The following is a 27,854-nucleotide window of genomic DNA, read 5'->3' as shown; positions in this document are numbered from 1 at the left end:
AAAATCGATCTACTGACACAAGAAGCTTTCTAAGGATTTTTGACGTTTTTGAGTCCCATTAGATGCCCTTTATATTATGGCTGACCAACTTTTCCAAACTTTTCGACGTGTTTAAACGCAACTTTTTGCCACTTTTACCATCTTTCTTGTTTTTGAAAATCTTTAGTTGTGAACACCGTAAAAGGTTGCAGATTAATCGAGGGTGTTCATCTTATCAGGAGGAAAAACGTTTTAAAAGATAATTTTTACGTCAGACAATCAGTTATTTGGATAATTATCAATTAGCTAATTAGAAAAAAATTTAAAGTTTTTTAATTGGCTCAAAATGATCGGAATAGCTTAAAACAGTAGAGAAACGTAGTTTTTAGAAAAACTTTAAACATTTTTCACTTACATTTTTTTTTCGAGACTAGAAAACATTTCGAAAATTCAAAATACTTTTTTCGCCAAAAGTGATAAATAAAACCTCTTTGTACCGTCAATTGTGCTAATCTAAACCGGCCTACCTGGATTACCAGACATCTTCTTTTCCTCAACAATCAAACCGAGTTGTGCAAGAAATGTGATTTATCATATTCATAGTTCTTGGTGGGTGATTTAATTACATATCGATTATCGAGCTGTATTTAATCACAATCAACAATACGACACAATACGTGTATATTATATGGCCCTTAATTCGGTATATGAAACGCTTTATACCGTGACTCCTCGATAGACCCGGTATAGAGAAGTTTTACAGTTTATCACGAAAACGTCTACTCGGCCTCATGGCTCATTGACAGCTCGAAGAAGGCAAGAAAAGACCAGGAAAATAGAAATTCGGCGGACTGACAGGCTGAGCGCGGCCCAGTAAACTGTGACTTGTTATGTATTGTACTGCATACCGCTTCATTTGCTATGCAGGATACCTAAAATCAACAAGGGTAAGATAGGGCGGTAATCGTACTGTAGTGCGACACGTACTCTAGTTCGACAGCCGACAAGTAATCTAGTGCGAAGTCCGACAAAAACACCCTCTTTCGCACTACAGTACGTGTCGCACTACGATCCAGGTAGCCTACTTTATAAAAGTGCGACACAATATCCTGTCTTATTTCCAAGTTAAGGTCAGATCCTCTTTCGCACTAGAGTACCCTTCTTGTGGACCCGCTTCGTCGGGTCTTTTCACGTCACTTATTTCAAAGTGATCTTGTGGACCAGATTCGTCGGTTCACGGCATTTATTTCGAAGTGATCCACTGATCATTTAACGGGTGATACTCGTTAAATATCTGTTCCATATATTGGACCGTCGACGAGTCCAACTCGGCGCGCGTCCTGGTAGGTTGTAAACCTACAACTGATCATAATTGCTTCGGGTCAGTTCAAGCCACATATATTTGATATAGTATGCACTATGCAGTATGTGATGCACTGGGGTTTACTGGGCCGCGCTCAGCCTGTCATTCCGCCGAATCTCTATTCGGCGGAATATATGTTAATGAACATAATAGCCTGAGGTCCCCAGGTAACACTAGGGTACGTGTCGCACTACAGTACGGCACCCAGATAGGGCAAGGGTCAGATTTTGATATGAGTGTCGGGCAAGGGGTAGTACTAGTAAAGAAACGGTAATAATCAATTCAGTTAAATGAGTTCCAGGAGAGTCAGGTTATCTGAAATTGCTTAGAAACGACGGGACAGATCATGATCAGGAAGGATTGTTAATTTGGAATCCAGATATCGTGAAGTAAAAAGACAGGTTCTTTCCGCGGGATATTCGGGGCCCATGATGATCAGCTCGGGATTAATGTGGGACGGATAGAAGAGCTTTGAAAAGAGCGAGTTGACCTTTTAGGCTTTCTGGTATTTTCTTGCCTTGTTCAAACTGTCAATGAGCCATGAGGCCAGGTAGACGTTTTCGTGATACACTTATAGTTTACGGTATAGAAACACCCCGGTATAGAACGTTTCTCTCTCTCTCTCTCTCTCTCTCTCTCTCTCTCTCTCTCTCTCTCTCTCTCTCTCTCTCTCTCTCTCTCTCTCTCTCTCTCTCTCTCTCTCTCTCTCTCTCTCTCTCTCTCTCTCTCTCTCTCTCTCTCTCTCTCTCTCTCTCTCTCTCTCTCTCTCTCTCTCTCTCTCTCTCTCTCTCTCTCTCTCTCTCTCTCTCTCTCTCTCTCTCTCTCTCTGTCGCTACGTGGCTCAGAGCAAGTTCACTTCCGTTGTACTTGTAGCACTTCTGCGGGCAGACAAGGGACTTCCGAGCGAGGTCAAAGCCTGGGAGATATGTTTGTATGCAGAGATGGGCCTAGGTTGAGTTCCTAGTGTGGGATTTAGCGAAAGTTCCTGGTGAAGAATCCAAGGAGGTTACCCAAAAGAGTTTTCCCTATCTAGTCTTGTCGACTGTTCCACAAATTTGAAAATATGGTTCAGTTTACTGTTGTTAAGATCCTCCTTAGGAGTTTACCAATTATCCTCATTCTGAGCGTCATGATCTGGATTAGCCCGGTTCATGTTCATAAAACAAAAATATTATCCAATAATTGTGTTAATAGGCTTATCTGTTGTTCCTTAGTATAGGCCAAATAACTGTCAAAAAATTTTGAAGCTTCAACTCCAACCGGAACCACCCCCACAAACCACGCCCATTTTTTTCATCAATTTTTAACAGGTAAAAATCTTCATATCATCAATTTAGGCATGAAGGAGTGCTTTTCGTTCTCCAACAGTTTGGGGTCTAATAGTAATGGTAGAAAAAAGTTAACTTTAGTCAAAGTCACGAGGAATATTTTCGTCAAACTAGGATTTAAATGAGGTTCTTATTTCTTCATAAATCGTCACTCATAGGATCAGCATCGATGAGGTCCAATAATTTCTTCATATAGCTCCAAGCTCGTCACTGACAGGGTCACTGATCACTTTTAATATAAATAACTAATAAGGTCTGATGTTGTAGCGCGATGCACTACTGGGTCGCGCGCGCATCAAATAATGCTTCTCGCAACCAGATCGGCGAGATGCACCACTGTGCCTCACCGAGCTGCGAAGGATTGACATCGTGAATCAACTCTCTCGCTAGATCGGCGAAATGCGCTACTATGCCGCGCCGAGCTGCGATGAATTAACATCGTCAATTAACCCGGTATAGTAAAGTTTCGGTAAACGGTCACAAAAATTGATTATGAGAAAAACTGTGATATTGAAAATTTTTGTTAACCTTAATGTCATGTAACGCAATGCACTATTTATACATAGCACCGTGCTCACAACAATGATTTTTTGCTGTATTTTTTATATTGATTATTGTAGGTTTACAAATACCTAAAACGCGCGCGCGGCGCGCCCCGACTAATTTTCAAACTATTGACGCAATCAACGCAATTATTTTTTAAACATTTTAAACAATTATTGTTGATTCACGATGTCAATCCTTCGCAGCTCGGTGAGGCACAGTGGTGCATTTCGCCGATCTACCGAAGTGGTTGCGAGAAGCATTATTTGATGCGCGCGCGACCCAGCAGTGCATCGCGCAACAACAATTATTGTAGAAAATCAACAATTGATTCACGCTACCATCGGTGGCGTAACACGATCCGAACGAAGGGCCCCGCTGACCCCACTGTGGAGTGTGGGGGTTGTAGGTTTATAACCTACCAGGACGCGCGCTGAGTTTGGAACAAATATTTTACGAGTATCACCGGTTAACAGGGGGCGCCGTTTTAGGGGGGCGTTGATACATGTTACGTATCCCTAATATCGGCGGCGCGCGCTTTGCGCGTTTTGCTCTAGATACACACTTTTTAAAAGATTTTACCGGCGTATCCTCTAAAATCACCTAATTCTAATTTGTTCGATTTAAGAGAGGGGCACCAAAAGGGGAGGGGTGCCAACAGGGGGCGCTTTTTCGGGGGGGGGGGGGGCGCCAACAGGCAACGTTACGCCACTGGCTACCACTATAACAATTAACATAGACCTGCATTCTACAACATTATACAAGCTACAAAATGGTAATGATTGTATTTGACGATATATTATATTGTATGTAATTTTTGCACGTACACGTTCAGAACTTTGATTTATGTATACTACATACTTTGACCAAAGTTATGTCGATGGATATATTATTATTATTATATTCAGATCTCTTTGCACACAATATGAAGACTATCGTGTTTTGTGTGGCTGCACAGCCCAATTCCAGTTCAATTTGAAACTCTTATTATTAGTGCTGTGAAACTCATATTAATAGTGCTAAGTGCTGATAAATATTCTTGGATTATTATTATTAAATCTAAAATAGCTAATAATTTAGTTAATTATTAACAGGCCCCTTAACGTGGGCAATAACATACTCTTTATAAATTACATAAAAAAATTCAAGTCTACTTTCCGATTGTGCAATTTGTCTCTTTAGATCTGAATCGGTCCTTCGTGGGAGTTCCCACATCTGCTGGTTGTGAATGCTTAACGTTATAGCATCATGATGCTTGACTACTTTATTGACCCGGGGGCAGACATCCCAACACCAGTGTGTTGGGACATAGTGTTGGTCTGCTTCAGGATGTGAAAGATCCCAGAGAAGCCGCCTCCCCTCTACTGCTTTAGCTCAGCGGCAGCATGAGCCCTGGTTTCCTGCCACATTGGTACCTCTGAAAGCACAGCAATGTGGTGGATTTCGGGGTCCAGGATCATCCCTCTTTATTCTTTAAGAGTTTAAGGTGGTATCAGTTCTCTGAGATGTTTGCAGAGTCTTTATTTTCTAATATTTCTAGTTGGCTAGAAGTCCTGGAGAGATTCATTTTGTCTCCAAAGAAATTCGACTCTCCTAATGAATGCTTTTTGTGTGCTGCTTTTTGTTGATATTAGGACTATTTAGTTTAGTGTGGTTTACAATACAGTATGTTTTAATTTTGTCTTTGCCTTATGATGAGTTATACTTTGTTCACTTTTACACATTTGCTCACATCACTCACAGTCAGCCGCTCTGACATGGTTAACCACCTTCCTTGTGTTGTTGGTTAATCATATGAGCAGGATATAAATACTTATTTTATTTCATAATACCAATAGTAATGTCAACAGTCACATGATTCATTAGATGGAATGAGATCAGACGGAGTGAATCCCACATGAGATTAAATATTTGGTTATTGTGATGATTTGATTTTGATTTGATTTGAAACTTTTACAAAATAGCAAATATACAAATGTACAGCAAGTCGAACAAACATATAAAATGGGCCGAAATGTATAAATGCTATAAAGCGTGGGTCAGTGAAACAAGTACAGAGGACAACTTTCAAAACAGGAGTTTTATGGCCGCCCAAAGTCTCAATAACATCACCTCCACCTAGTAATAAAATTATGAAATATGATAAGTGTGAAACAATCAAATAATAAAATATTCAAAATATATAGTTGTCTCTTAAATACAGATAACGTCTGAAATTCTTAAAATAATCATCACTCCTTCATATACTGATCAGTGTCCGAGAGTGTAACTCATGATGACTTCTTATCACGGCTACATACCTTCCCGTACCGGATGTAGTGGTCGAGATGAGTCTGTTCCGCCCTCTTCTTCTTCAGGTCAGTGACCAGATGCTTCCTTGTTGCTCGTTCTTCACTGGATCTGTCTGGACATATCCATACATCTTTGTGCGTCTCCCTCAGTCTCCCTGTTTTCATCAGAATCTGATGAACCGCTGTTGAGCTTGGGACGGTGATCTTGACTGGTCGGATAGCCGTACTACATGGCCTCTTCCAACCGACTCTAGTCGCTTCGAAGTGAGGTTTCTCCCCGATCTCCTCCAAAAAATGTATTAGATACATTAAAAATAACAATGTTGATTCAATTTTTAGTCATATTGCATGATATATAGAGGTTCAGACCAGATTATGTTCAAATCTCGACACTACTACTGACAAAATCAGGTCCAACACAGACTCAAGCAGACTTAACCATGAAACTAAGTATAACAAAATTTAGGTAAAACAAAATTTTAATTTTGTTGCCATTACAATAAATAATGATATCATAATAAATATAAGTAGACATCCGATATAAAAAACTTGTTAGGTCCAGCTCATTGCAACCCACGATGTCGCCCGACTAACAAAATAAAAAAGCTAGCATGTTCATAGTTCTCCAAACGCGCATACTTAGGCTGTACGGGAATAAGTATAATTCTATGTCATATCAAAATCTCAACATCATTTTTGAGATACAAAAATAAATTTTATCAAATTTAAAGAATGTCAACAGTCAGAACTGATTGGCAGAACAGAGTATGTTAAAAAATTTTATTTATAAGTCTTTTGCTGCTTAGGCACGGCGTGGCATCGCGCTTGACCCACATGCAACTGCTGCACTGATGAAAATTTGTATATTAATACAGTGATTTGTGTAATTTATCTGTACTTACTTGAATTAAATTTCAGTTAAGTGTGAATGATATATTTATAACCATATTTACCTTTAAGTAGAAATGAGCAACGTAATCAAGGAAGGATGGCTGTTTAAACGAGGTTAGTTAATAGTTTTCATTCGTACAAAATTGCACAAATAATCCTCATCATTATTGTAGATCAACTCTTAATACTCCTCTAGAAGTATTACATTACTGATTCCATTCAATTTCAGGAGAGTACATAAAGAACTACAGAAGGCGTTACTTTATATTGACAGATGATGGACAGTTCAGAGGATACAAGCAACAACCATCTCCAAAGAGTCTTGAAATGCCTGAAAACGACTTTTCTGTCAAAGGTTGGGTGCTTGTTTGAGTAGATGAGATCTTCTCACTCTTATGCAAATTATAGAATCTGATCCGAAATATTCTCCTGACGCGGACGGTTTATAATGTGCTGTAGTTTTACTGCATTTGCTTGTCATCCGAAAACCTTCATTCCTCTAATTTCAATAATTATTGTACTTTCTCATGGTGGAAATTTGATGGCTTTACATACCAAACTATATAATAATATAACTCTTTAACTTTTTAATTTGTTGTTGTAATAAATGGCTTTATTTATCAAAGTCCATCAACTGTTTATTCAGTAAATAATATGCAATCCCACAGATCGTACTTATAATCGAGATTGACATACTTATATAATAACTTAATCTTTTCAGAGTGTGAAGTCATGATTGACCCAAATGCATCCAAGAAGTTCCAAAAATTTACTGTCAGGTAATTTGAGATAGAGTATCTCATATAATATAATGTTTATATTGTCTGCAAGCTAAAAGGCTGTACCTTATGTGGCCAAAATTGGGTACCACACAAACACAAAAGTGGACGGCCGATGGAGGAGGTTAGCCTTAGGGATATAACGAATTACTATTTAGTTGAATTTAGGACAACCTTAGCAAGGTTAAAGGACCAGTTAACTGAAAAAAAAGTTATACTCATATTTTGACAGATTGTGACAAATAGCAAACTAAGCAACGAGTCGAAATTCCTAAATCTCTAACTGCTCTCTAACGCGTGTAAATAGCGTTTGTATTATTTTGGCGATGACGTCACGAAGTCCCTTGCGCGCGCAGAGGAGCTCGTGAGAATGTATTTTACAGGTAGAAAATGGACATAATACAATGTTTTTCCCCGAATAACTCGAAAAGTAAGTAATTTAGGGTACATGTTGCTTCATAAGTTGTATATAAACATGGCCATTCTGCACAATTTGCACACATTCAAAAACCTTTAGGGCCTTCATAGCCCAATTTACCAGATACCCATAGTTTTGCATGATTTCTGGAACCGAAAATCAGTTTTTCGCCAATAACTGAAAAAGTAAGCAATTTAAGGCATATGTTTGTTCGTAAGTCATATATTAATATGCTAATTGCGGTTCTTTTGCACCTTGTCTAAAGACTCTATCACGATCCTATCGAAAATGGGCTCAGCAACACGCCCAAAATGGTTTTTGGCGAATTTCTCGAAAAGTAAGGATTTTAGGCCATGTGTTGCTCAATAACTCCTATATAAACATGCATATGTGGCTTCGTTTAAGCCTATTTTGAAGTCTCTACGACCTTCAGAAGCAAGGGGTCGGTTACGTTATTGGGTCAATATGGGCGTGGCCCTCCTGGGTTTTCTCCACTGTCAACAAAAATGTCTCCAAACGAAAATCGTTTATTCATACCTTCGGGAAGGTCTGTGCAAAGTTTCGTGAGTATCTGAACATTTGCAGGTTCATTTCCATAAATGTCCATAAATGACTGGATTACACAACTTTAGAGTTAACTTTAGAGAAACTCATAGTCATTTATCTCAAATTAAGCTGTTAGTGTCCATGATCAACCTGTGGCGACAATGTTTTACGTGAAATGTAAAAATCAGGAGTAATATAAAAAGTGTATTTTTAGATTAAAGTGCTAGCTCATAGTTTTAGAATTGTATAGATTAACGTTGGTCGTTTAACCATCTAACAATCGATCGTGCCGTATTAATATATGGCCAAAAAATAATAGGATCTTGGAAATTCTATATTTGTTCAGTGGGTCGATTGACTGAACACGTTTGCACTTGGTATTTAAACTTACCAGTAGTTTATTTATGTTATGTACCGATGATAATGCAATTAGGATAACAACTAGGTAAGCCGAAGTATAATTCAAAACTGTAACACACCGCACACCGTACACTCTAATCACTATTACTATTTGGTAGACCGGGTATTTTGGCGGGAATTCTGTTCCCACGGCACTGTTCTGATAGAAGCTACTTCTACTAATGGTCCCAGAGGAACGGCCGTAAAGCAGCCAGACTTCTTGTCTCCTGTACTGGCTGACACATGCAGATTAAAGTTAGAAATTTCGCTATGCTATAAATATAATTGCTCTCGGAATTGAACAAACTAGCTCCTACTTATCTAGATCCTTTTAAATTCGTTAGAGTTTCATGGACTGGGGAAAAATAATCGGTACAGTCTCCCTGCTTGTGTAATTAAGCAATGAAAACAATCCAAAATTATCACATATGACATAAGAACTGTAATAGCAGAAACTTTCTGACCGTACATTCACCCGCATCTGTCCAAGAACCTATATCACTGTTTAAAATCATGACGTGAGCACTGTACATCCAATCAGCTATTCCTTTAGTTAGGATGATAGCCAAAACTATAAGGATTTTGGAGAACTCGGGTAATAGTCATAATTCTAAAATTTGAGTGAGTAACACGTGTTTTAATGACAACGATAAACATTTGCAACGTATTACGCTATGCCAGCGCGCACTGAGGGACTTCGTGACGTCACGAGGCCACAGCTTATTATTGCAATAACACGCGTTACACGTACGCTAGAGAGTTGGTTCTTTCGGCGATACGATTCTTTACCAGTTTGTCACAGCTGATTTAAATCTGAGCCAAATTGGAGACTACAAATTTTTCAGTTAACTGGTCCTTTAAAGTTAGAAAATATCTAACAAATATACTCCCATTCTCAACATTATATACTGGTGTTTCAACTGGTGTTTCGGTGTCCCTAATTTTGTTTACACTCGGTCACTTGTCAAGGCATGTAAGGTGACCTTACATTGTAAGGTCATTCAGCGATTTTTCTTTAATGATGTATTTGTATAACATTTTGAAAGTTTATTCATTAAACAATAGGTGTTTACAATACGAAACCTTTGTTGAGAGAAGGTTCAGTTCTGAGACAAAGTCCGATCGAGATGAGTGGGTCAAGGTAAACTATAATTAATTAATTTATATATAAATTTCTCATAATTAGATAAGTAACTAATGTATTTATCAATATTTCTATACTACTTTATAAATTTACCATATAATACCACCGCTGGCACTGCTTAACTTTCGAAACTAACTCTGCTGTTTAGCCAGACAAGTTCATATCCCAATTGTCATCATCTGTCGTATTCTTGAAGTTACAGTTCAGTGGCTCTCTAATTACACACACTCTGGTTATAATAACCAGACAACAACCAGAGCTAATGTTGTCACTCTTAATCAAGGTGTGACCTCATCTGGTCTAACTTCTGGTTTACTGCTAATGATTTGAGTATCACAACTTGATGATTAGTTTAAGTCATTCTTGATTGTGATCCATAAGCCGGATCAAAAGTGGAGAGATGAAGGTTACCGGCATTTTCCCGCGTATTGCAGCCTAAAGGCCAATGAGGCAACTGCAAAATGCTGCTTAACCCCACTATGATTTTCGTTTTCGAATTAGACTCGATTTTTCGGCTTGTGGGTACTAACTTTTCAATGACGCAGGTTATCAGTGAAACAACGGAAGCTCTCAAACTTACTACCCACAAGAGTATAGACCAAGAAAACAGTCTGCTGGAGGAAAGTTTAGGATGTCAGACTAACGTAAAGAGGAAACTTGAAGATTTCGAGATGCTCAAAGTTTTGGGCAAGGGAACCTTTGGAAAGGTCAGATCTACTCATTCAAATTGAAATTGAAAACAGCTTTCAATACTTTAAATACAGTACTTATATAACAAGATAAGAATTACAGGTTCTTCCGCTTAAAAATCAAGTGGTTTAAATCTGTAACATTCTTTACAAACGTAAATATTTGTACATACCTATTTGAGAAATTGATCAAAACCTCATATATCTTCATCCCTGTACTTCCCCTCGTAGGTATTTCTGGCTCGTGAGAAGGCGACCAGTAACATTTTCGCTATTAAAGTTCTGCGGAAAGATGTGGTGATACAGAAGGAGGAAATAGCCCATACAATGACGGAAGGGCGGGTTTTGAGAATGAGCCAACATCCTTTCCTTACTGTAAGTATTCATCTCATTTCCTTACTGTAAGTTCTTATCTTCTTTCTTCACTGTAAGTTCTTATCTTCTTTCTTCACTGTAATTTCTTATCTTCTTTCTTCACTGTAAGTTCTCATCTTCTTTCTTCACTGTAAGTTCTTATCTTCTTTCTTCACTGTAATTTCTTATCTTCTTTCTTCACTGTAAGTTCTCATATTCTTTCTTCACTCTAAATTTTCCTTTCCTTACTGTTACTGTTAGCAGTCAGTATTCACTTCCATTATCCTTTTATCATTATTTCTGCTATAATTCCACATCTCTCGAGATTTAGTGATTCAAGCCAAAACTCAATAACTACGTAAAATCTTATGCGCATTCTAAAAACAATTTTAAATTAGATTTTTCTCAACATTCTGATCCCTGATAAAAATAAACCAAATCAATTATAATTGAACCTGGCAGTTTCTATCAAAGCTCCGTGTTGTTTGTTATTGTAAGCGCTTGTTGACAATTTCGTGTATAAACAAGTATAAACTCATCACAACTAACACTTAATTAACAGCCATACAATAATAGAAACACACAAGAGACATCACACACTATAGATATCTAAAATATATCCAAAATATATCCACATAAAATCTGCATATACCACATAATAACCATGCAATAATGTTTGCATATTATATATAAATCTTTAACTTTAATTAGAGCATGTCATATGATACTAAACCTGCTGCTTACTTCAGAGATTACACTACTCGTTCCAGACTGAAGACCGGCTGTGTTTTGTGATGGATTATGTCAGGGGTGGTGAGGTGAGATCATTATTGAAATATTATTATCTTCTCAAATTTTTGCGCATCGTGTACTATTTTCAAGTTTTAGCTATATAATATATATTTATCAGTATTGTATGTGATCACTGATCAAATTATAATCTTCTCAAGTTTTAGCACATGTACAGCATACTGTACTCTTTTCAAGTTTTAGCTGTAGAGACCAGTTCAGTATGATATGTGATCAAATTATAATCTTTTAAAACTTTAGTTTTCTTTTCAAATTGTAGCTATAGTAGTACTGTTCGTGATCAAATTAAAATCTTATCGTAGTTTAGCGATCAAATATATTATTTAATATTGGTGTATAGGGAGGGGGGAATGTTCTGGCAAGCCTCGTGATAACGATTACCTTACGAAACATATTTATGTTCGACATAATTCCGGTGACCTAAATGATTTGGAAACGAAAATATGGGAATTTTCACCGAAAACCACCACATTTCGTACCCCAAATTAAATCATGGTATAAAATATCTCCTTATTTTACAAAAATGAAACCCAATATCTGAGAAAATTAAATACAAACATCTTCTCTGATCAGCTGTTCCATCTTGTAAACAATTTCTCCGGAGCCTTTGAAATTTAGCCTCAACTTAACTTATAATCCTTCAGAGGGTATAGGAAACCGACAGTGTTTGTTATCTTCCACTAATCCCGAAATTTCACCGCCGTGGCCAATAAAGTAGTGACGACAGAGCTTACTTATTTTTAATGGAACGTGTCCAAAATCATTTTTAAAGCAATTCATGATCGAATACTAGTATTCATTAATTGTTTGATGAATCATATTTATAACTTACTATATTGATAAGTTGATAGTAAATCGATAAAGTCATAATTAAGGAAAATACGTGAAAAATAATTTGGGGAAAATAATGATGGTGATCTAAATTTTGGTAGTCCGAAAATACGGTGTTTTTTTCGAAAAACCACCGACTTTCGTACCATTTAAATATGTCTCGTAAGGTAGTAACTTTTATAACTTACCTTTATATTTCAACTTTGAAATTTAACTCTTAATGTTATTTTTGGTGAAATATTTTATACGGAAAAATTACTCCTTTAGTTTAAGTTTAGTACAGTTATTAGCGGATCATTGCTGATGTCACGTGACCATGACGTCACCAGAGCTCACGGCTCACTGCACATACGCCACGTGACTATGACGTCACACACCGACAAATCCAACCACCACTTGGCTCAATCTTCAGAACACGGAAATAATGTTCCGTTTACTCTTTCCACCGATTAACCGGTAAATACCCCACACAAAATGTAGAAATGTAAAATATGTGCGCGTAGTAACACTTACTGGTGTTAACGATAAACTCCAGCCCAAATTATCTACTCACCACCCGTGTGTGCTGTTAGGGTTAATGGCGAGAGCCCGTGACGTCTGGCCGAGCTAAATGCCAGAAAACGCCCTAATTTTTCTCGCCTCAAATATGTGCTGGAACATGCCACATTGCATACCGTTGTATTTAATGGTGTAGTAGTAGGCTGTTACGCTTGACGCTAAGTCAGCTTTGTAAAGCTTGATGAAACATTACGGAGCCGTCATTTTAACGTATGTTACGTCCTGAATATTAAAATAAATAAGTAGATTCTAACATTTATTACACGCTTCGACATTAAAATATACCCAGCGAAGATGTACTTTTAAGTAATAACAATTCTGAAGATAACAATAATCAACAATGTCTCGACTATCAGTTCGAAATATTTCCTAGTGTATACTCAGATAGAACTTTATACCACTCGCTACTCACGAGAAGATTTAGTTACATTTCACAGTTACATTCCACATTTCACTAAATGTACCATCATTATCACCATTATAAGCTGTTACTTGAGACGAGATATTATTATCTACAATCTAAAAATGGCGGAACGAAAAAAAGTGTTGACACCGAAGATTTTGTAGCTGAAAGTTATCTTTTTTTAAATTTCCTTGCTCAATTTCAAGCTGACCATTTTCGATTAGCAAAACATCAATACTTCAATTATCTCAAGTATCCTAATCAAGTCAGGAAATGAAAGCTGGCATACCACGAAAATAACACTTTACACCAGGCAATTTGCACCAGGCAATCTGCCATTATAACAACAACACATAGTACACAGTACACACATAACACCACATAAATAATATTACACATAATATATGCGTTATAATTCCTCTCCCGTGTTTTGATTGATGGGTCGGGTGTACAGGGTGAGTTGTGTTATCAGTAGTGTACTGGACACTTAGCTGCATTTCGTAGAGTTCCCAGTACAGTATATACGGTGTGTGTGTGTGTGTGTGTGTGTGTGTGTGTGTGTGTGTGTGTGTGTGTGTGTGTGTGTGTGTGTGTGTGTGTGTGTGTGTGTGTGTGTGTGTGTGTGTGTGTGTGTGTGTGTGTGTGTGTGTGTGTGTGTGTGTGTGTGTGTGTGTGTGTGTGTGTGTGTGTGTGTGTGTGTGTGTGTGTGTGTGTGTGTGTGTGTGTGTGTGTGTGTGTGTGTGTGTGTGTGTGTGTGGGGGGGGGTGTGTGTGTGTGGGGGGGGGGTGTGTGTGTGTGTGGGGGGGGGGTGTGTGTGTGTGTGTGTGTGTGTGTGTGTGTGGGGTGTGTGTGTGTGGGGTGTGTGTGTGTGTGTGTGAACAAGAGTTCGCGATAATTGGAATACTCATTTCCACAAAACAATAAAACTCAAACAACTTTTAATATTTTTGCAGGAAATTTTCAGAATCATTGTAGAATCAGAATTAAGTTCGTAAAACTAAGTCAATATGGTAAAAAGTACTGGCATCATAATTTCTTAATTTCTTAAGGCACAATGGTAGTGCAATAAAGAAGCCCCGAAAATAATTGATACGATAATTTCAATATAATATATTCAATAAAGTATTCATCACTTGTCTCTAAAACATCCTGAGAGTCATTAAAATCGTTCTCTCATGAAACAGATGGCAACAAGCTCAACACACACTATCACTAAGGTGATCAAAACCGCAGTGTGAGGATCCAGGAAGGCAGCTAGAGATATTCCCACCATACTTCCTAGCATTCCAGACGCCATGGTAATGCTACTCCCCAACTCAAATCCCGATATTCCATAGTAATCGTAATCGTAGCTTATTATAATAGCAGTTTCTGCAGCCTGTAAAGACTAACACAACTTTGCCATTCCTAGCAGAATCATTGAAGCTATGAAACCAGGATTGGCTAGAATAACACTGTAACTTAGAGCTATTGTGACTATGATTGTAGATTGCAGGATCAAGAAATTTACACGTTTCCACAGAAAATATCCTATTGGTCGGCCTAAGAGTTTGGTAGTAACTGCAGCCAGAATGCATTACCTTGCACCACTTGCTCACACTCAGCTCCTTCAGTGTCGTGATGAACACCTTTATTATAGCTTCTCATCAGCCATGGAACAAGAATGATGGATCCATATCCAGCACACATGTTGGAGAAGAGAAATATACTTGCTTTGGCGACCCTTTCGGTATAATTGAAATTATGGATATTTTTTGGTTTTTTCTCAACAAGGCCATCACTCATCAGTTTCAGCTGGAACAATATTGGTCTCAGCCACAGACTCGCTTTCTCCTTCTTCAGTTTCCTCCGATTTTCCAAGTATAAAGAAATGGAGCATGATAATGGGAGGAAAAAATAGTGGGATAGTGGTCAGCAAAATGAAGACTCTCCAGTTCACTACCCTGTCTAGAATCAGCCACCCTAGGAACGACACCCAAGTTCCTCCAGGTGCAAAACTAAGTGCTCCTGAAAGAAAAGAGCATTGAATGAGAATTTCTTTAGAAGAAACGAGTTTGGCGGCGAATAACCCAGTTGTACAATCGTTCAATCCAACGCAGATACCAGTTAAAGCTCTGGAGAGAAGAAGAGTATTATAATTAGGAACCACTGCACATAGGATAGCAAAGCCAATGGACAAATAGAGAGACAAAAGCAATGTGAATCTTTCTCCTAATCCCTTTGAAATCGGAACTGACATCATGACTGCGATTACCCAAGCCAGATAAAGAATCACAGCGAGGAGTCCCTCTTGAAAGTACGATACACCAAGTTCACATGACACTTTCTGTGTGATGACTCCGGGAAGGTAAGCCTCAACTCCGTCACCGATCTTTATCAGTACCGCCAGCGAGACAAGGAGGTAATCCTGTTTAGTCCACGAGTGGATCCGGAAGAATTAGGTGCAGAGGAGGAAGGTGATTTCACGGATATATCCATTTCGTCGGACATTATCACAGGCTATAACTATAGTTAGATTATTATTTGTATTATTTATAAATAAAGTTTTAGCTGAAGTTATTGACGACTTCAGTATGGAGAATATTAAGGAAAGTTCTGAAGAATTTGCTTATATATTTGTCCCAACTTCCCTTAGTTAAACATAAACAAATAGTTGCGGGTTCTCTAATGATGCATGCAACTTAAGAGTCAACTTTGATCTTGAGTTTCAACTACACTCCACAGTCCACCGTCATATTATGTAGTTGTAACGTTAGGATATTTGAATATCCATCATAAATTTACATAAGTGTAAAGTAAACATTATCCCAAACATTCCTCCATAACTGCATGTATTCCAGAATAATCTGAAGCTCAATGCTTGTATTGAGCTTATTCATGATCCAATTCTAAGTCTGAATAATTGTGCCTCTACATCGACAGGAGGGCTCATTTAATGGCTGAACTAATTTTCAGCCCAAATATTGATTCGTTAAACAATATATCCTGATACCACTGTCTTAACGAGCGGTCTATTAAGACAGATTTGAAAAGTTAGGACTAATTCACCTAATTTACGTGTACTTGCTCCTAATTAACATTAGTTGAGCACTTAGGCATTTGCATAATTATAGATAATTCAGTGGCCGTCAAATATGCCGAAAATGATGTTTGATTCGCGTATAACTTCACGCTTCTGATATTTTTTTTAAATTAAATACTTTTCAAATTTTACAGAGTACAGCAATAGATGAATATAAAAAATCGTTCAAAATATCGCCCCCATCTGTAAAATATGATGGGCACCCAAACACGGTAAACACATAGTGAACTATGTCCGCAGTAACTTGGACCCATTACATCGAATTAATCTAAATCCAAAAATTTATGAAAAACTATTTAATAACAAACAAATCCATAGTGAATAACTGTGGATATAGAGTCAAAATTGGTATTTCAATACGTCAAATTCCAGATACATTAGATACAGGTCTGAAATGGTCATTAATGTGTGAGAAGGTGTGCGGGTGAAGTGTGATATGATGTTGAAAGTATAGGAAGGTAGATAAAAAAAATTAATAAAACAAAAATAATAATAATATGGGGAGCAAAGAGACTAGGCTAGACTGTTGTTTCACTATCCAATAAACATTTCCAGAGATGCTTAGTGACCTCAGCTTTGAAAAGACTAGTAGACACAATCTGTCTTACCTGTAAAGGGAGTCCATTCCACAGTATATGGGTTCTGTAGAAAAATGATTTTGCCAGTGGGCTATTTGAGGTACATGTGGTGTGTGAATTCTGACTTAACTTAGGTAAAATTGATGACACAATAGACAGACTGTCGAGGTGGCAACGTCTTAGTCGAGAAGTGCCCTGATATAAAGAGAGATAGTGAGGCAGCGATACAGGAATTAAATTGTTAAGAACTTTGTGGAAAAAAATAAGATCATTCAAGTCAAACTTTTGAGACAAAGGGAGAATGTCGACAAGCCTGCACTTTTTGACATATTGCTCAGGTGGATAACTGCGGCCCACTTCAGACAGAATCCATTTAATAGCTCTCTTTTGGAGACTTTCTAATTTATCACTAAGTGCTTTATTACAAGGGCGCCAGATTATGGAACAATTTTCGAATTGGCTACGAACCAGGGAGAGGTAAAGCGCCCGGCGACGTTTCTGATCAATGACAATATGGCCATCTCTTCTGACCATACCAAGTTGTTGGCAGGCCTTAGTATAAATTCTGTCGCACTGACTATTCCAACTTAGCTTAGGAGTAACATCGACTCCAAGATCTTTTTCTAACTCTACATACACAAGAGGAGAGCCATCAAGATTATATGCGAATGGAGGAGATAAAGATGGTTTTGCTGAAACAATAAGCACTTTACATTTTGCTGGATGGAATCGCATTTTGTTTCTTAGTGCCCAGTCAGAGAGATAGTCTATATCCATTTGTAAATTAGTATTATCAGAAGATGAATGTATTTTACGCCAGATTTTTGTATCATCGGCATACAAAACAATATCAGTATTATCCGAAAGGCCAAGAGGAATATCATTGATAAACAATACAAAAAGTAAGGGACCAAGAATAGAGCCCTGGGGGACACCAGAATTAACTGAGAGGGTAGATGACATCTCATTACCAATAACCACTCTTTGGTAACGGCCTTGAAGGTAATTGGTAAGAAATTTGAGAAGTGTACCATCAATGTTATATAAGGTCTTTAGCTTATGAAGAAGGATATCATGATTTACAGAATCAAATGCCTTAGCAAAATCAAAATACACAACATGATTGATAATGTTTTCGTTAAGAGACAATGCCAGGCTATCACAAAAGTCAACCATATTGGTTGTGCATGACTTGTGCTCTAGAAATAAATCGTATTTTGATTTCCAGGGTATAAATACAAACAAATGAAATAGTAATTTCAGAACTAGTCTCCAAGTTCCTTGGTACTTGGTAATTTGTATTACTAAAAACTGTCACTTATATTTTACAAACTTAAAAGAGTGTCAACATTTTGGACGCTAGTTACTAGTATAGCTGTAATATTAGATATAGTAGTATTATAATCACAACCTAGAATTATATTTACAACCTCTTTGACATGACATAAAGAGCTTAAAGTTCAAGTTACAGATAAAATAAATTTAATCATTATATTGTGTATTACCGTACTGTCTTATCTTAGAAATTACAGAATTACTGTTAGTATGTATTAGCTCTCATCAACTACTGGGAAACGCTCAGTCGTCCATTATCAGGTCCATTTAATTCTTGGGACGATATTTCCCTGCAACTGTTAAATTAACCACAACAACCAACTTCCATATCAAGCCCATAAAAAAATTAAAAAACAGCAGCTGGTCACACTAAGCCTCAAAGGGTCCCAGAGCAGTGAAAACACGGCTAGTCACACTAAGCCTCATAGACCCTATAAGTCGAAGGGTCTCGGATCAGTGAATACGTTGGCACGTGACCTGTATCTGTCAAGATGATTCGTTCTTGTGACTCGCATACGGTGGTTCACGCGAACCTAACATTTCGACGGATAACTGTCACCCCCGCACCACCCTCGGCCTCGTAGCCGGGCCCCACAATTCATGTATCAGAGTTTCTGACACTGAAATAGATTTTGAAAAAGGGGTTCAAATTATGAGCGATCAGTTCATTATTCACCACAGCCCCCTTCTCCATGGTGGTGTAATGTTACCAGTTATGTTATATAATGAGTAATGACTACGTCATCATGACGCTAAATCTCGTTTCAGCTCTTCTTCCACATTGCGAAGGAACGTAAATTCTCGGAACACCGCTCTAGGTTCTACGCGGCAGAGATCACCCTCGCACTTGAGTTCCTCCACAGCAACAATGTAGTTTACAGGTTAGTTTCAGATAGCAACAATGTAGTTTACAGGTTAGTTTCAGATAGCAACAATGTAGTTTACAGGTTAGTTCCAGATAGCAACAATGTAGTTTACAGGTTAGTTTCAGAATTCAGATAGCAACAATGTAGTTTACAGGTTAGTTCCTGATATCTGGGTCAACAGTTAGAGTCGCGATTTAGTGTGAAGTTAAATATAAAACGTGTGAAATGTACCCTGATTAATTAAATGGTAAATTAGGTTCGACGTTCGTTGGTGTTTACCAGTTCGTGGGTATTTCTAAGGTTATTATATCATGACTTGATGTGGTATTTGTAATGAGCCAATTTTGGAAATGACAATGGTGGTGAATGCTGATGATCATACTACATCATATCAGACATATTAGTCAGTGATACGAAAGTTAAAACTAATAAAGCGTTAACGATTAGAATGTACATTACATCATCTACATAGTTACGAAATTGCTTTAAGAGTTTTTGTTAAAACAAATGTAGGAAAACAAAAACATCAAAACAAAAACCGTAAACAATCCAGGGATCTGAAACTAGAAAACCTACTGCTGGACGAGGAAGGTCACATAAAGATAGCGGACTTTGGTCTGTGTAAGGAGCAGATCACGTACGGAGACACGTGCAGAACGTTCTGTGGTACGCCCGAGTACCTCGCGCCAGAGATTATTGACGATCAGGATTACGGGCATGCTGTTGATTGGTGGGGATTAGGTGAGTGTAATTTAGGGGGGGGGGGGGGGGGGGGATTAGGTGAGTGTAATGTGTTTTGGAAATCAATGTGTGTGCTAGTGAGTTAATGCCTTATTACTGTGCTTATCGCTGTACATTTTTCAGTTTTGACAGTTTTCTGCTCCACAAATTGTATTCCAGAAGGTTAAAAGATCATGTGAGATCAGAGGGTTTGGTACAAAACTGCGATTATACTAATTATGTAATCATTATTACATAATTACCTAATTATAAACATCCGCCCAGGTGTTGTACTATACGAGATGTTGTGTGGTCGACTTCCCTTCTACTCCAAATCCCACGACACCTTATTCGACCTGATCTTAAATCAAGAAGTAAAATATCCCAGCACACTGACCCCTACTGGTAAAAGTATCCTGATGGGACTTCTCAACAAAAACCCATCTCACAGGTTTGTTTGTTTTTGGAGGTGTTTTGTGTTATTTTCACCAAGCCTTGACTTAGTTTGTCGTTAACTTACGTAATCATTTACGTGTTATGTAATGTTAGAATGTTTAAAAAGTCCTTGTTCGTTTTCAAGAATGCTTACAAATTCCTTGTTCCTTTTCATATGACCTATTTGTTGTCACAAAGTTATTTGGTATGCATCCTGATTGCTAATTGACCTGCTTCCAGATGTACCATGACATCACCATGATATATACATATGTCTGTGTGTGCTGTAGCGAGTCTTGACAAGTGTTGTGTGTGTCTTTACTGACAACTCAGCTGTCATATACAATGTGGTGTCATATTTCAGATAAGACTGTTATCTTCTAAATATTTGAAATTCTAGTGGAGCTCTGTGACAAATACACCGAGAAGTTTCTTTATAAAGCTTGATCTTCGTGGGTGAAATGTTGTAACATCTCAATTTACCGGAAATGTAACGCTTACGTTACTATCTATTACAACACCTAGACCTGTGGTAATGCAAGTGTTTGCATCTTATATCATCAATAAATGCTGAAGTTCCATATTCCATATTCAGTCAATGATGATGTCCTGTTAAACAAATAGATTTAAAATGCGTCAGAATGACGTTAATGTATATTTACACTCCAACTAAAATGTTGTGATAGAGTCCTCCTATCACATATCCGAGTGTGCTCACTATGTCCGTGAAATTGTCCCAAGGAAGTGAAATGTTGTATCATTTGTGTAACACGCGGTGATGTATTTGTTTTGCGCTAGCACTGCGCGCACGTGATCTGAGTGCGCTGCGCGCGCATATCATAATATATCATATCATTTGATGCGCGCATTATATTTCTCGGTACTGCTAGGTATCATGCATGGTGTCAATATTGTAAACTGGGTGTAGTTCGGTGAACTATCAAGGTTCTTCACACTGTATATCAAACATCACATGAATGTGGCATTATTTCAGACTAGGCGGAAGCACGCGAGGAGCTACAGATGTCAAGAATCACACTTTCTTCGGCAGCATGAACTGGCAGGACATGTACGAAAAGAAGGTCGGTTGACTTAAATAACTCTTTTTGTTTGAGATTGGATGAGGAGAATATGGTCACTATTAGATATTTTATCACAGTTGATGTATACCTATATTCCCTTTTTGCAATCATCATACAATCTAGTGCATAACGTTTATATCATCAGGTTAAACCGCCATTTGTGCCACATATTAATGTCGACAACGACGACGATACGTCAAACTTCGACACGATGTTCACTGACGAAACACCAAACTTTACACCAGTCAATGAAGGTTCGTGTGAGGATTGAACTTGTCAGTTACTATATATAAATACTTACTCACTCGTAATTGTTGAATGTGAATTCTGGTCAGGATTCTGAACTGTTTCCATAATTATCCTGCTTGTTAAAAAAATAATAAGACTGAAATCTTGTTTGAAATCTTTAATTAAGTATCTGGATTATCGTGCGCTGCTTTCAATCCACTGATGATTTCCTGCACTTTTGTACGAGTAGCACCTTAACAAGTGCACCTCCTGTAAAAACCTGCAATTTAAATTCCTTTACCTATTGGCTCGGCGACTGCGGTCCTTCTATTTTCAATCAGGTGTAGAAATTTATCCTAGCCGAACTGTTGACAAAATACAAACTATTAGAGTATTTGAGCCATATGCTACCACGACTATAAATGTGTCATAATTGTTTTGTTTAGATAGATTCTATTCTCAGTACAGTGTTAATTGCGGTATAATGTGCTTCTCAAATTCCTTTTTACACTCTCGTATGCTCAAAGGGCACAAAGCTGCATAGTGCATATGCTGTAGGACATACCACGGACGTCGGACATACATACTATACTACATAGTCATTGCTAAAATATTTTATTGTTTCCTTTTGGAGACACAAAAGAGGTGCATGATTATGGATTTAGATTTCTGATTAATGTCCGTAACATCGATAATATTGTCTCTTTTAAGGGTAAGTTAAAGAACTATTTGTATGATCAGCTATAGCCTGGTTAAGCTATTTTTTGTGGCTTAGTCTTTTTTTGTGTTTTTTTTTTTATTTTTTCGAGTATCCACTTCTTGTTTTTCTGGTTTTTATCGGTGTGTCAATAAAATCAATTATGTAATATGTATACTTTAACCATTTTTTGCGACAGTTAATCTGATATCATCTCTTTAACATTATTTAGTATTTTTTGATTTATGAGACCCGTGTTTTGTTTTTAACTTTCTGCTCCGAGGAGGAGATAAAGTTATTTGAGGAGAGCCGCTCAGACATGGGCACCGTATTGTGTAAATTATTTAGTTATCTTTATACAATATCTTTGTCGCATAGTAGCGGGGTAGTAAATACAGTGTTTTCGTTTCGTTTCGTTTCGTTTCGGATTGAAGGATGATATAATATGATCACATTTTTGAAACCTTAATACTTTAATATAGATAAAACGGGGAAAAAATTCAATTATTGTTATTACGCAATATTACGTGGCATTTCTCATAATAATTTATTTCAGGAGTTCTTGACGAACATCAATTCACAGAATTCACATACGTCGCCCCTCAAGGTCACCTCAACTAGGTCGATTCTCAGCAGAAGAAAACATCTCATCTTCAAAGAAAATGACTAGATTGGGGTCAATATTGAGTATTGCCTGTATTGACGTTGTTCAGTGTAAAACAGCTAGATTACTCGGGGCGTTATTTGATCGTTTTAATAATTCAGTCAGTCGAATCGTGGAAGAGTTTGACCTAAAGATTGCTTTTCGGTCACAGATTATTAACGAGATTATAATCGTCGTCGATGTAAATACACCGATTTTAACTATAAATACGTGTAATCATTATTATTATAATTATTAGAATATCTCGTGAGAGTTTTTATCTCGTTTTTATTGATTTTATTGACCGTAGCAACTGATCCAGTTTTGCAATCGATTTCATATTTTATGTCCTACTGTTGAAGAGGGTTTTTCCGTATCATGTCAATGAAAGCCTAATCGTTGTATTTAAGAAGGATCTGCTAAGTAATTCCATTTAAACTGATCCAAAGGAACTACCCCGAATTTCCTGTCCAATTGTTTTTACTTCTAATAGACATTTTAACTTGAGGAATTCATTTTCTTAATGTTGAAAAATTTTTGATGCTGACAACTGATTTTCCTTTCTAGTAGAAGAGTTTAAGTCCTGTTTTTACCGTTGACTGATTTTGATATGTTTTAAATGTTCTTACTACTGTACATTAAAATTCTTGTTTGATCTTTTTGTAAATGGTAAAGTTATTTTACGACTTTCTTACAAATACCCATTTTATTGTTGTTTACAATGAAAACTTAACGTTTTCTCTTTTTCTGGAGAACATTGGTGCTACTCCCACTACTACTGCTACACGTGAAATTGCAGTTCTCGTGAAATTGCAATTCTCGTGAAATTTCAGTTCTTGTAAGAACAAAACTAAAAACACATGGTGGCCTATGAACCAGTTCGGTGTCCTTGAACTCATTTTATTTTGTTAAAGTTACTATACGTACTCACGAATATTCAGAAATTTTCCGTAGATTACTACTGTACATACAAATTCTGGAGCCGATATGCTGTGGTCTTAAATAATATTACGGCCTACAACGCTAACGAAAAGTCTTTAAATTATTCATACTAAGTCGAAGTAATGCCACGTCTTATCCCAAGGTAGAAGAAAAAGTGATATCTATTGATTGGCTTTCCCATACGAACAATAATCATATGTTCGCAAGTTGTTTAAAAGCGATTGTTGGGATATGTTAAAAGTCCTGCACTGTGCTTGTAGCAAGCAAGAATGAAAATAACTTGTCCCGACCCACCTGGACTAGCTTGTAAATCTTTCTTTTAACTGCTGCATGATCGGCCAAGCAATAAGCTAGCATCTATCGCACAGTTATCGAGATCTCTTATTCGCTGAGAGCCCGTCACGTGGGGTGTGCAGAGTGCATAGATTGGCTGCAATGAGGTAGCACACGTGCTACTTGATCGTTACTTTCTAATACAAACTCAGGGAGGTCACGTGGAGTATGTGGCCATCCAGCGCGCGGCGTGCAAATGTCACGTGCTGGAGTTGACCAGTAGGAGGTTAGAGTGTAGGTCACGTGCCGGCAATAAGAGATCCCAGCTTGTGCACTATTTAACAGCAACCTGTCGGAGTTGGTGCAACTTTTTCACTTTTAGTGCGATCAATTTTGTCAATAGCTGGGCTTGTGTCAGTGTCAATTTTTGTTTGCCGTCCGGAAAGACGGTTTGATACATTTATAACATTAGCAGAGTTGCAATTATGTATTAGATTTAGACCAGAATAGAGCAATAGTTCGAAAGGCACCTGTTGTAATATCATGATCAGTCATATAGTAGGAGTACTAAGTTCCATTTACTCATATTACAGCAGCTGAGGAGAAACATTGCCAGTTAAAATTGACTCAATTTACTGAAAATGTTTCTCCTCAGCTGCTGTTATATGTTATTTGAGGAATTTTCATCTGAAATTTGCAAGATTGCGCATTTACTTTCTTCTGATGAAAAAAAATATGAAATGCTAAATAATATAAAAGCGTCCCATTTAATTGCGGGTGAGCATCAATATTTATTTTAAAACTGGTTAATTTACCTTATATCTTTTGCACATTCTCCTCTTCATTTGAAGATCTTAGTTACGTTCATACAATATACATGAGAAAAGAAAAACACCATCTTTAAGTATCACAAAACACAGACGAGGTACGATTCGTGGATAACAAAGTTTGGATTCAACGCAAAATTTCGGATCCGAAACCGCATGAATAGAATTACATAAAACAGACTATTTGATATTTAGCATTTTCACTGACCAGCTTCTGATGATGCTTCTATTAAACTACAATAGATATTCAGCATTTGTTTACAGTTTGGTATGTTTTGTTTATTTGTTATTCAATTCTCAAAATTTTGTGGTAACATGACCAAAGTACGTTCCATGAAGCTACTAAATTAACGTAATAGTTGGTTGACTCATTCAGTTGCAGAAATATGTAAGTTCAAGAACGTTTCGTGCATCTGTTCTTGAATGTTTTTGCTATCTTCGTCGGCCCTAATAGTTATAAAACTTGAAATACAACAGACAAATGGAAATGTAACTTTAATATATTTGGGATAAATATCAAACTAAAAACTAGGGACAGTATTTGAGTATTTCATGATTTCACTGTGTTCATCACTTTGTCTCTTTGTTCATCACTTTGTTTCTAGTTTCTACCTTTCATAATTCATTTATTGAGATATGAAATGAACTCAAGTGCTATACGATTTTATCATTGAACAACATATTATCTAAAGAGTGAGATATTATTTAAATTATAACGTCATTTAAAATTTTGTTTACAGAAATCAGTCTAAGCAAGTGATCAGCGCTTTGCTGCACAGTCTGAGTCATGAATGATCGATTTCAACTTACGGTTTAGGATTACAAAGCCTGTATAATAATCCAAGTAACAAATGCGGGCTATCAATGTAACAATGTCATTAAAGAACACACTCAGTGATTTGTTCATTACATTGATAGCTTTTCATTGGCTAATGGCTATCCTTGACCTTGAACCATATTTTGTTTCATTTGATCATCTCCAATAGAATTATAAAATACATGACTCCCAAAGAAGGACAATATTCTGAAACCATAAAAATGTCCTGCTATAGTATCCAACTACAATCCTGGCAACCATCCAAGATAAGCCTCTATTATATGTTGAAATGAAGAAGTACTAAAGATCCTCTCCTTAGCTGTTAACAAGGGTCCCTAAACTTGACCATTGTCCGTAACTGGAAATTTGATATCCATATTTAAAATCTCTAGAACTCTCACCTCAAGTTCGAGAAGATATGGTGAATAATGAGGGGCTGCGAGTCGCTATTTCGGGCACAAAATTCAATTTGTCACCGTCAGGGTAGTTGTTCGCCATTTCGGCAATCATTGAGAGTTGATAATGGCATTGTGCCAATGCTTAGGAGTTGGTTTCATTCACATGTTATTTGTATTTAATGTTGAATTCATATTTGGAAGCTCAGACAGTATTTCTACGAGCTAATGATCGGGTGAATGGTTTATTTATCAGTTGACCATCGCACGACTAAGTGTCGCCCTGAAAATGTCGCACATTTATGTGCCGCCCTGTTGGCCAAAGTTCATTTCAAGCAATAAGCAGGTAATTTCGTTTCAAATTTGGCACTCAGGCATTCGTTATATTATTATAGCCACCTGATAACTCTGACATTTAGGATGATCACGGTATCACCCGAATACCCAGGGATTAGCTAGAGACCATAATTATAAGCTGTGTCAATGTCACTTCTGTGACGGAATCAAGCCTAGGTCACCCAGGCAACAACCCCGGAACACACCTGTGAACTATAATACCTTATCAAGGTTTTGTTGCGCTTACCTAACGGTTCATGTCATACAACGAATTAGCTTACTTAGCATTGTTACCCGTATCCATAACGACCGCAGAATTGAACATATTTTACGATCGATCTTATGGCTTTGAAGTGGTCGATCGAATTTTCTGATTTGTTGAAGTGAACTTGCTTCCATCACTCACAAAGTTTCAGTGTAGCGAGTTTTATTGAGTTCAAATTGATGGTTTCCATGACAAATTCGACCCCAATTCACATGGGTCCCCATATTGAACATTGAGTGTCTAGACTTTGTTTAATATAGGCGATGATTCAGATTGCACATATAACTTCGTAAATTACGTCATTAGTTTTTACGTAATACTAACGGATTTTGAAGTTAAGATTCGATTTCTTGCAAAAGCTATCGCCAGAAATTAAAATTATGTAGTCGCCACCGTCACTTGAAGTTTGAATTTTACATACTTGCGAATCGAATTCTAATAATACTAATAAGTTCAGGATTATAATCAATAATCTTATTTTTTCAAATTTACTCTCATATCATATTATGATCATAGGCTCAAATGATTTGTCATCAGCTAAGAAGTTATTTATCAATTCCATTTATTAACAAAGTCCATCTTCAAAACTTTTCCTGTTATTGTCCGTTATAAATGGAATGTTGCACAGGATTATCTTTGTGCAGCATTGATTAACATCGATCAATATGCTTATCAAACTTCCCTTTTGTACAGTCTCTTTCCGTTTTCCACGCAATTATGCACTTGCAATCGATTCCTCGTGTTTTCTTTCATCCGGCTTCACGAACGTTGACCAAACATACTATCGGCGGTTTTAAAAGCCGATCCATTAGATTATAAGCATGTAAAGGAAAAGTAACTGCAGCCCTGCCCCAGAGTTTTATACTTCAGCATGGCAAGCAAAGTCTGTGATGTGTTCGACCAAGCAAGAATCAATTCGAGTGCTTATTGCATCAGCGCTCTCACTCGCGACACAATCATAACTTGTTTTTAATATAACGGCAAGTTTTAAATTGTTGGTCCGTCAA

At 37.3% G+C, this 27,854-nt stretch overlaps 1 protein-coding gene across 1 annotated transcript in view; it reads left to right on the top strand.

Annotated features, from left to right (window-relative positions):
• The window catches only part of LOC134821999 (RAC-gamma serine/threonine-protein kinase-like), a 101,440-nt gene extending 77,750 nt beyond the window's left edge, over positions 1-23,690 (top strand). Inside the window, exons 2-14 of the mRNA XM_063832833.1 lie at positions 6,466-6,509; positions 6,625-6,750; positions 7,117-7,174; positions 9,603-9,678; positions 10,227-10,388; positions 10,602-10,745; positions 11,474-11,542; positions 19,090-19,202; positions 19,741-19,928; positions 20,193-20,358; positions 21,337-21,424; positions 21,570-21,678; positions 22,906-23,690. Of these exons, the coding sequence (XP_063688903.1) occupies positions 6,470-6,509; positions 6,625-6,750; positions 7,117-7,174; positions 9,603-9,678; positions 10,227-10,388; positions 10,602-10,745; positions 11,474-11,542; positions 19,090-19,202; positions 19,741-19,928; positions 20,193-20,358; positions 21,337-21,424; positions 21,570-21,678; positions 22,906-22,970 (1,404 nt within the window). The 5' untranslated portion in view covers positions 6,466-6,469 and the 3' untranslated portion in view covers positions 22,971-23,690. The remainder of the gene's footprint in view (positions 1-6,465; positions 6,510-6,624; positions 6,751-7,116; positions 7,175-9,602; positions 9,679-10,226; positions 10,389-10,601; positions 10,746-11,473; positions 11,543-19,089; positions 19,203-19,740; positions 19,929-20,192; positions 20,359-21,336; positions 21,425-21,569; positions 21,679-22,905) is intronic.
• The last annotated feature ends 4,164 nt before the right edge of the window (positions 23,691-27,854 follow it).

This window comes from Bolinopsis microptera, chromosome 10 (assembly GCF_026151205.1).
Source record: "Bolinopsis microptera isolate Bmic1 chromosome 10, MBARI_Bmic_1.0, whole genome shotgun sequence".
NCBI lineage: Eukaryota > Metazoa > Ctenophora > Tentaculata > Lobata > Bolinopsidae > Bolinopsis > Bolinopsis microptera.
Note: the sequence above shows the minus strand (reverse complement) of the source record. Positions and strands in the feature narration are given on the sequence as shown.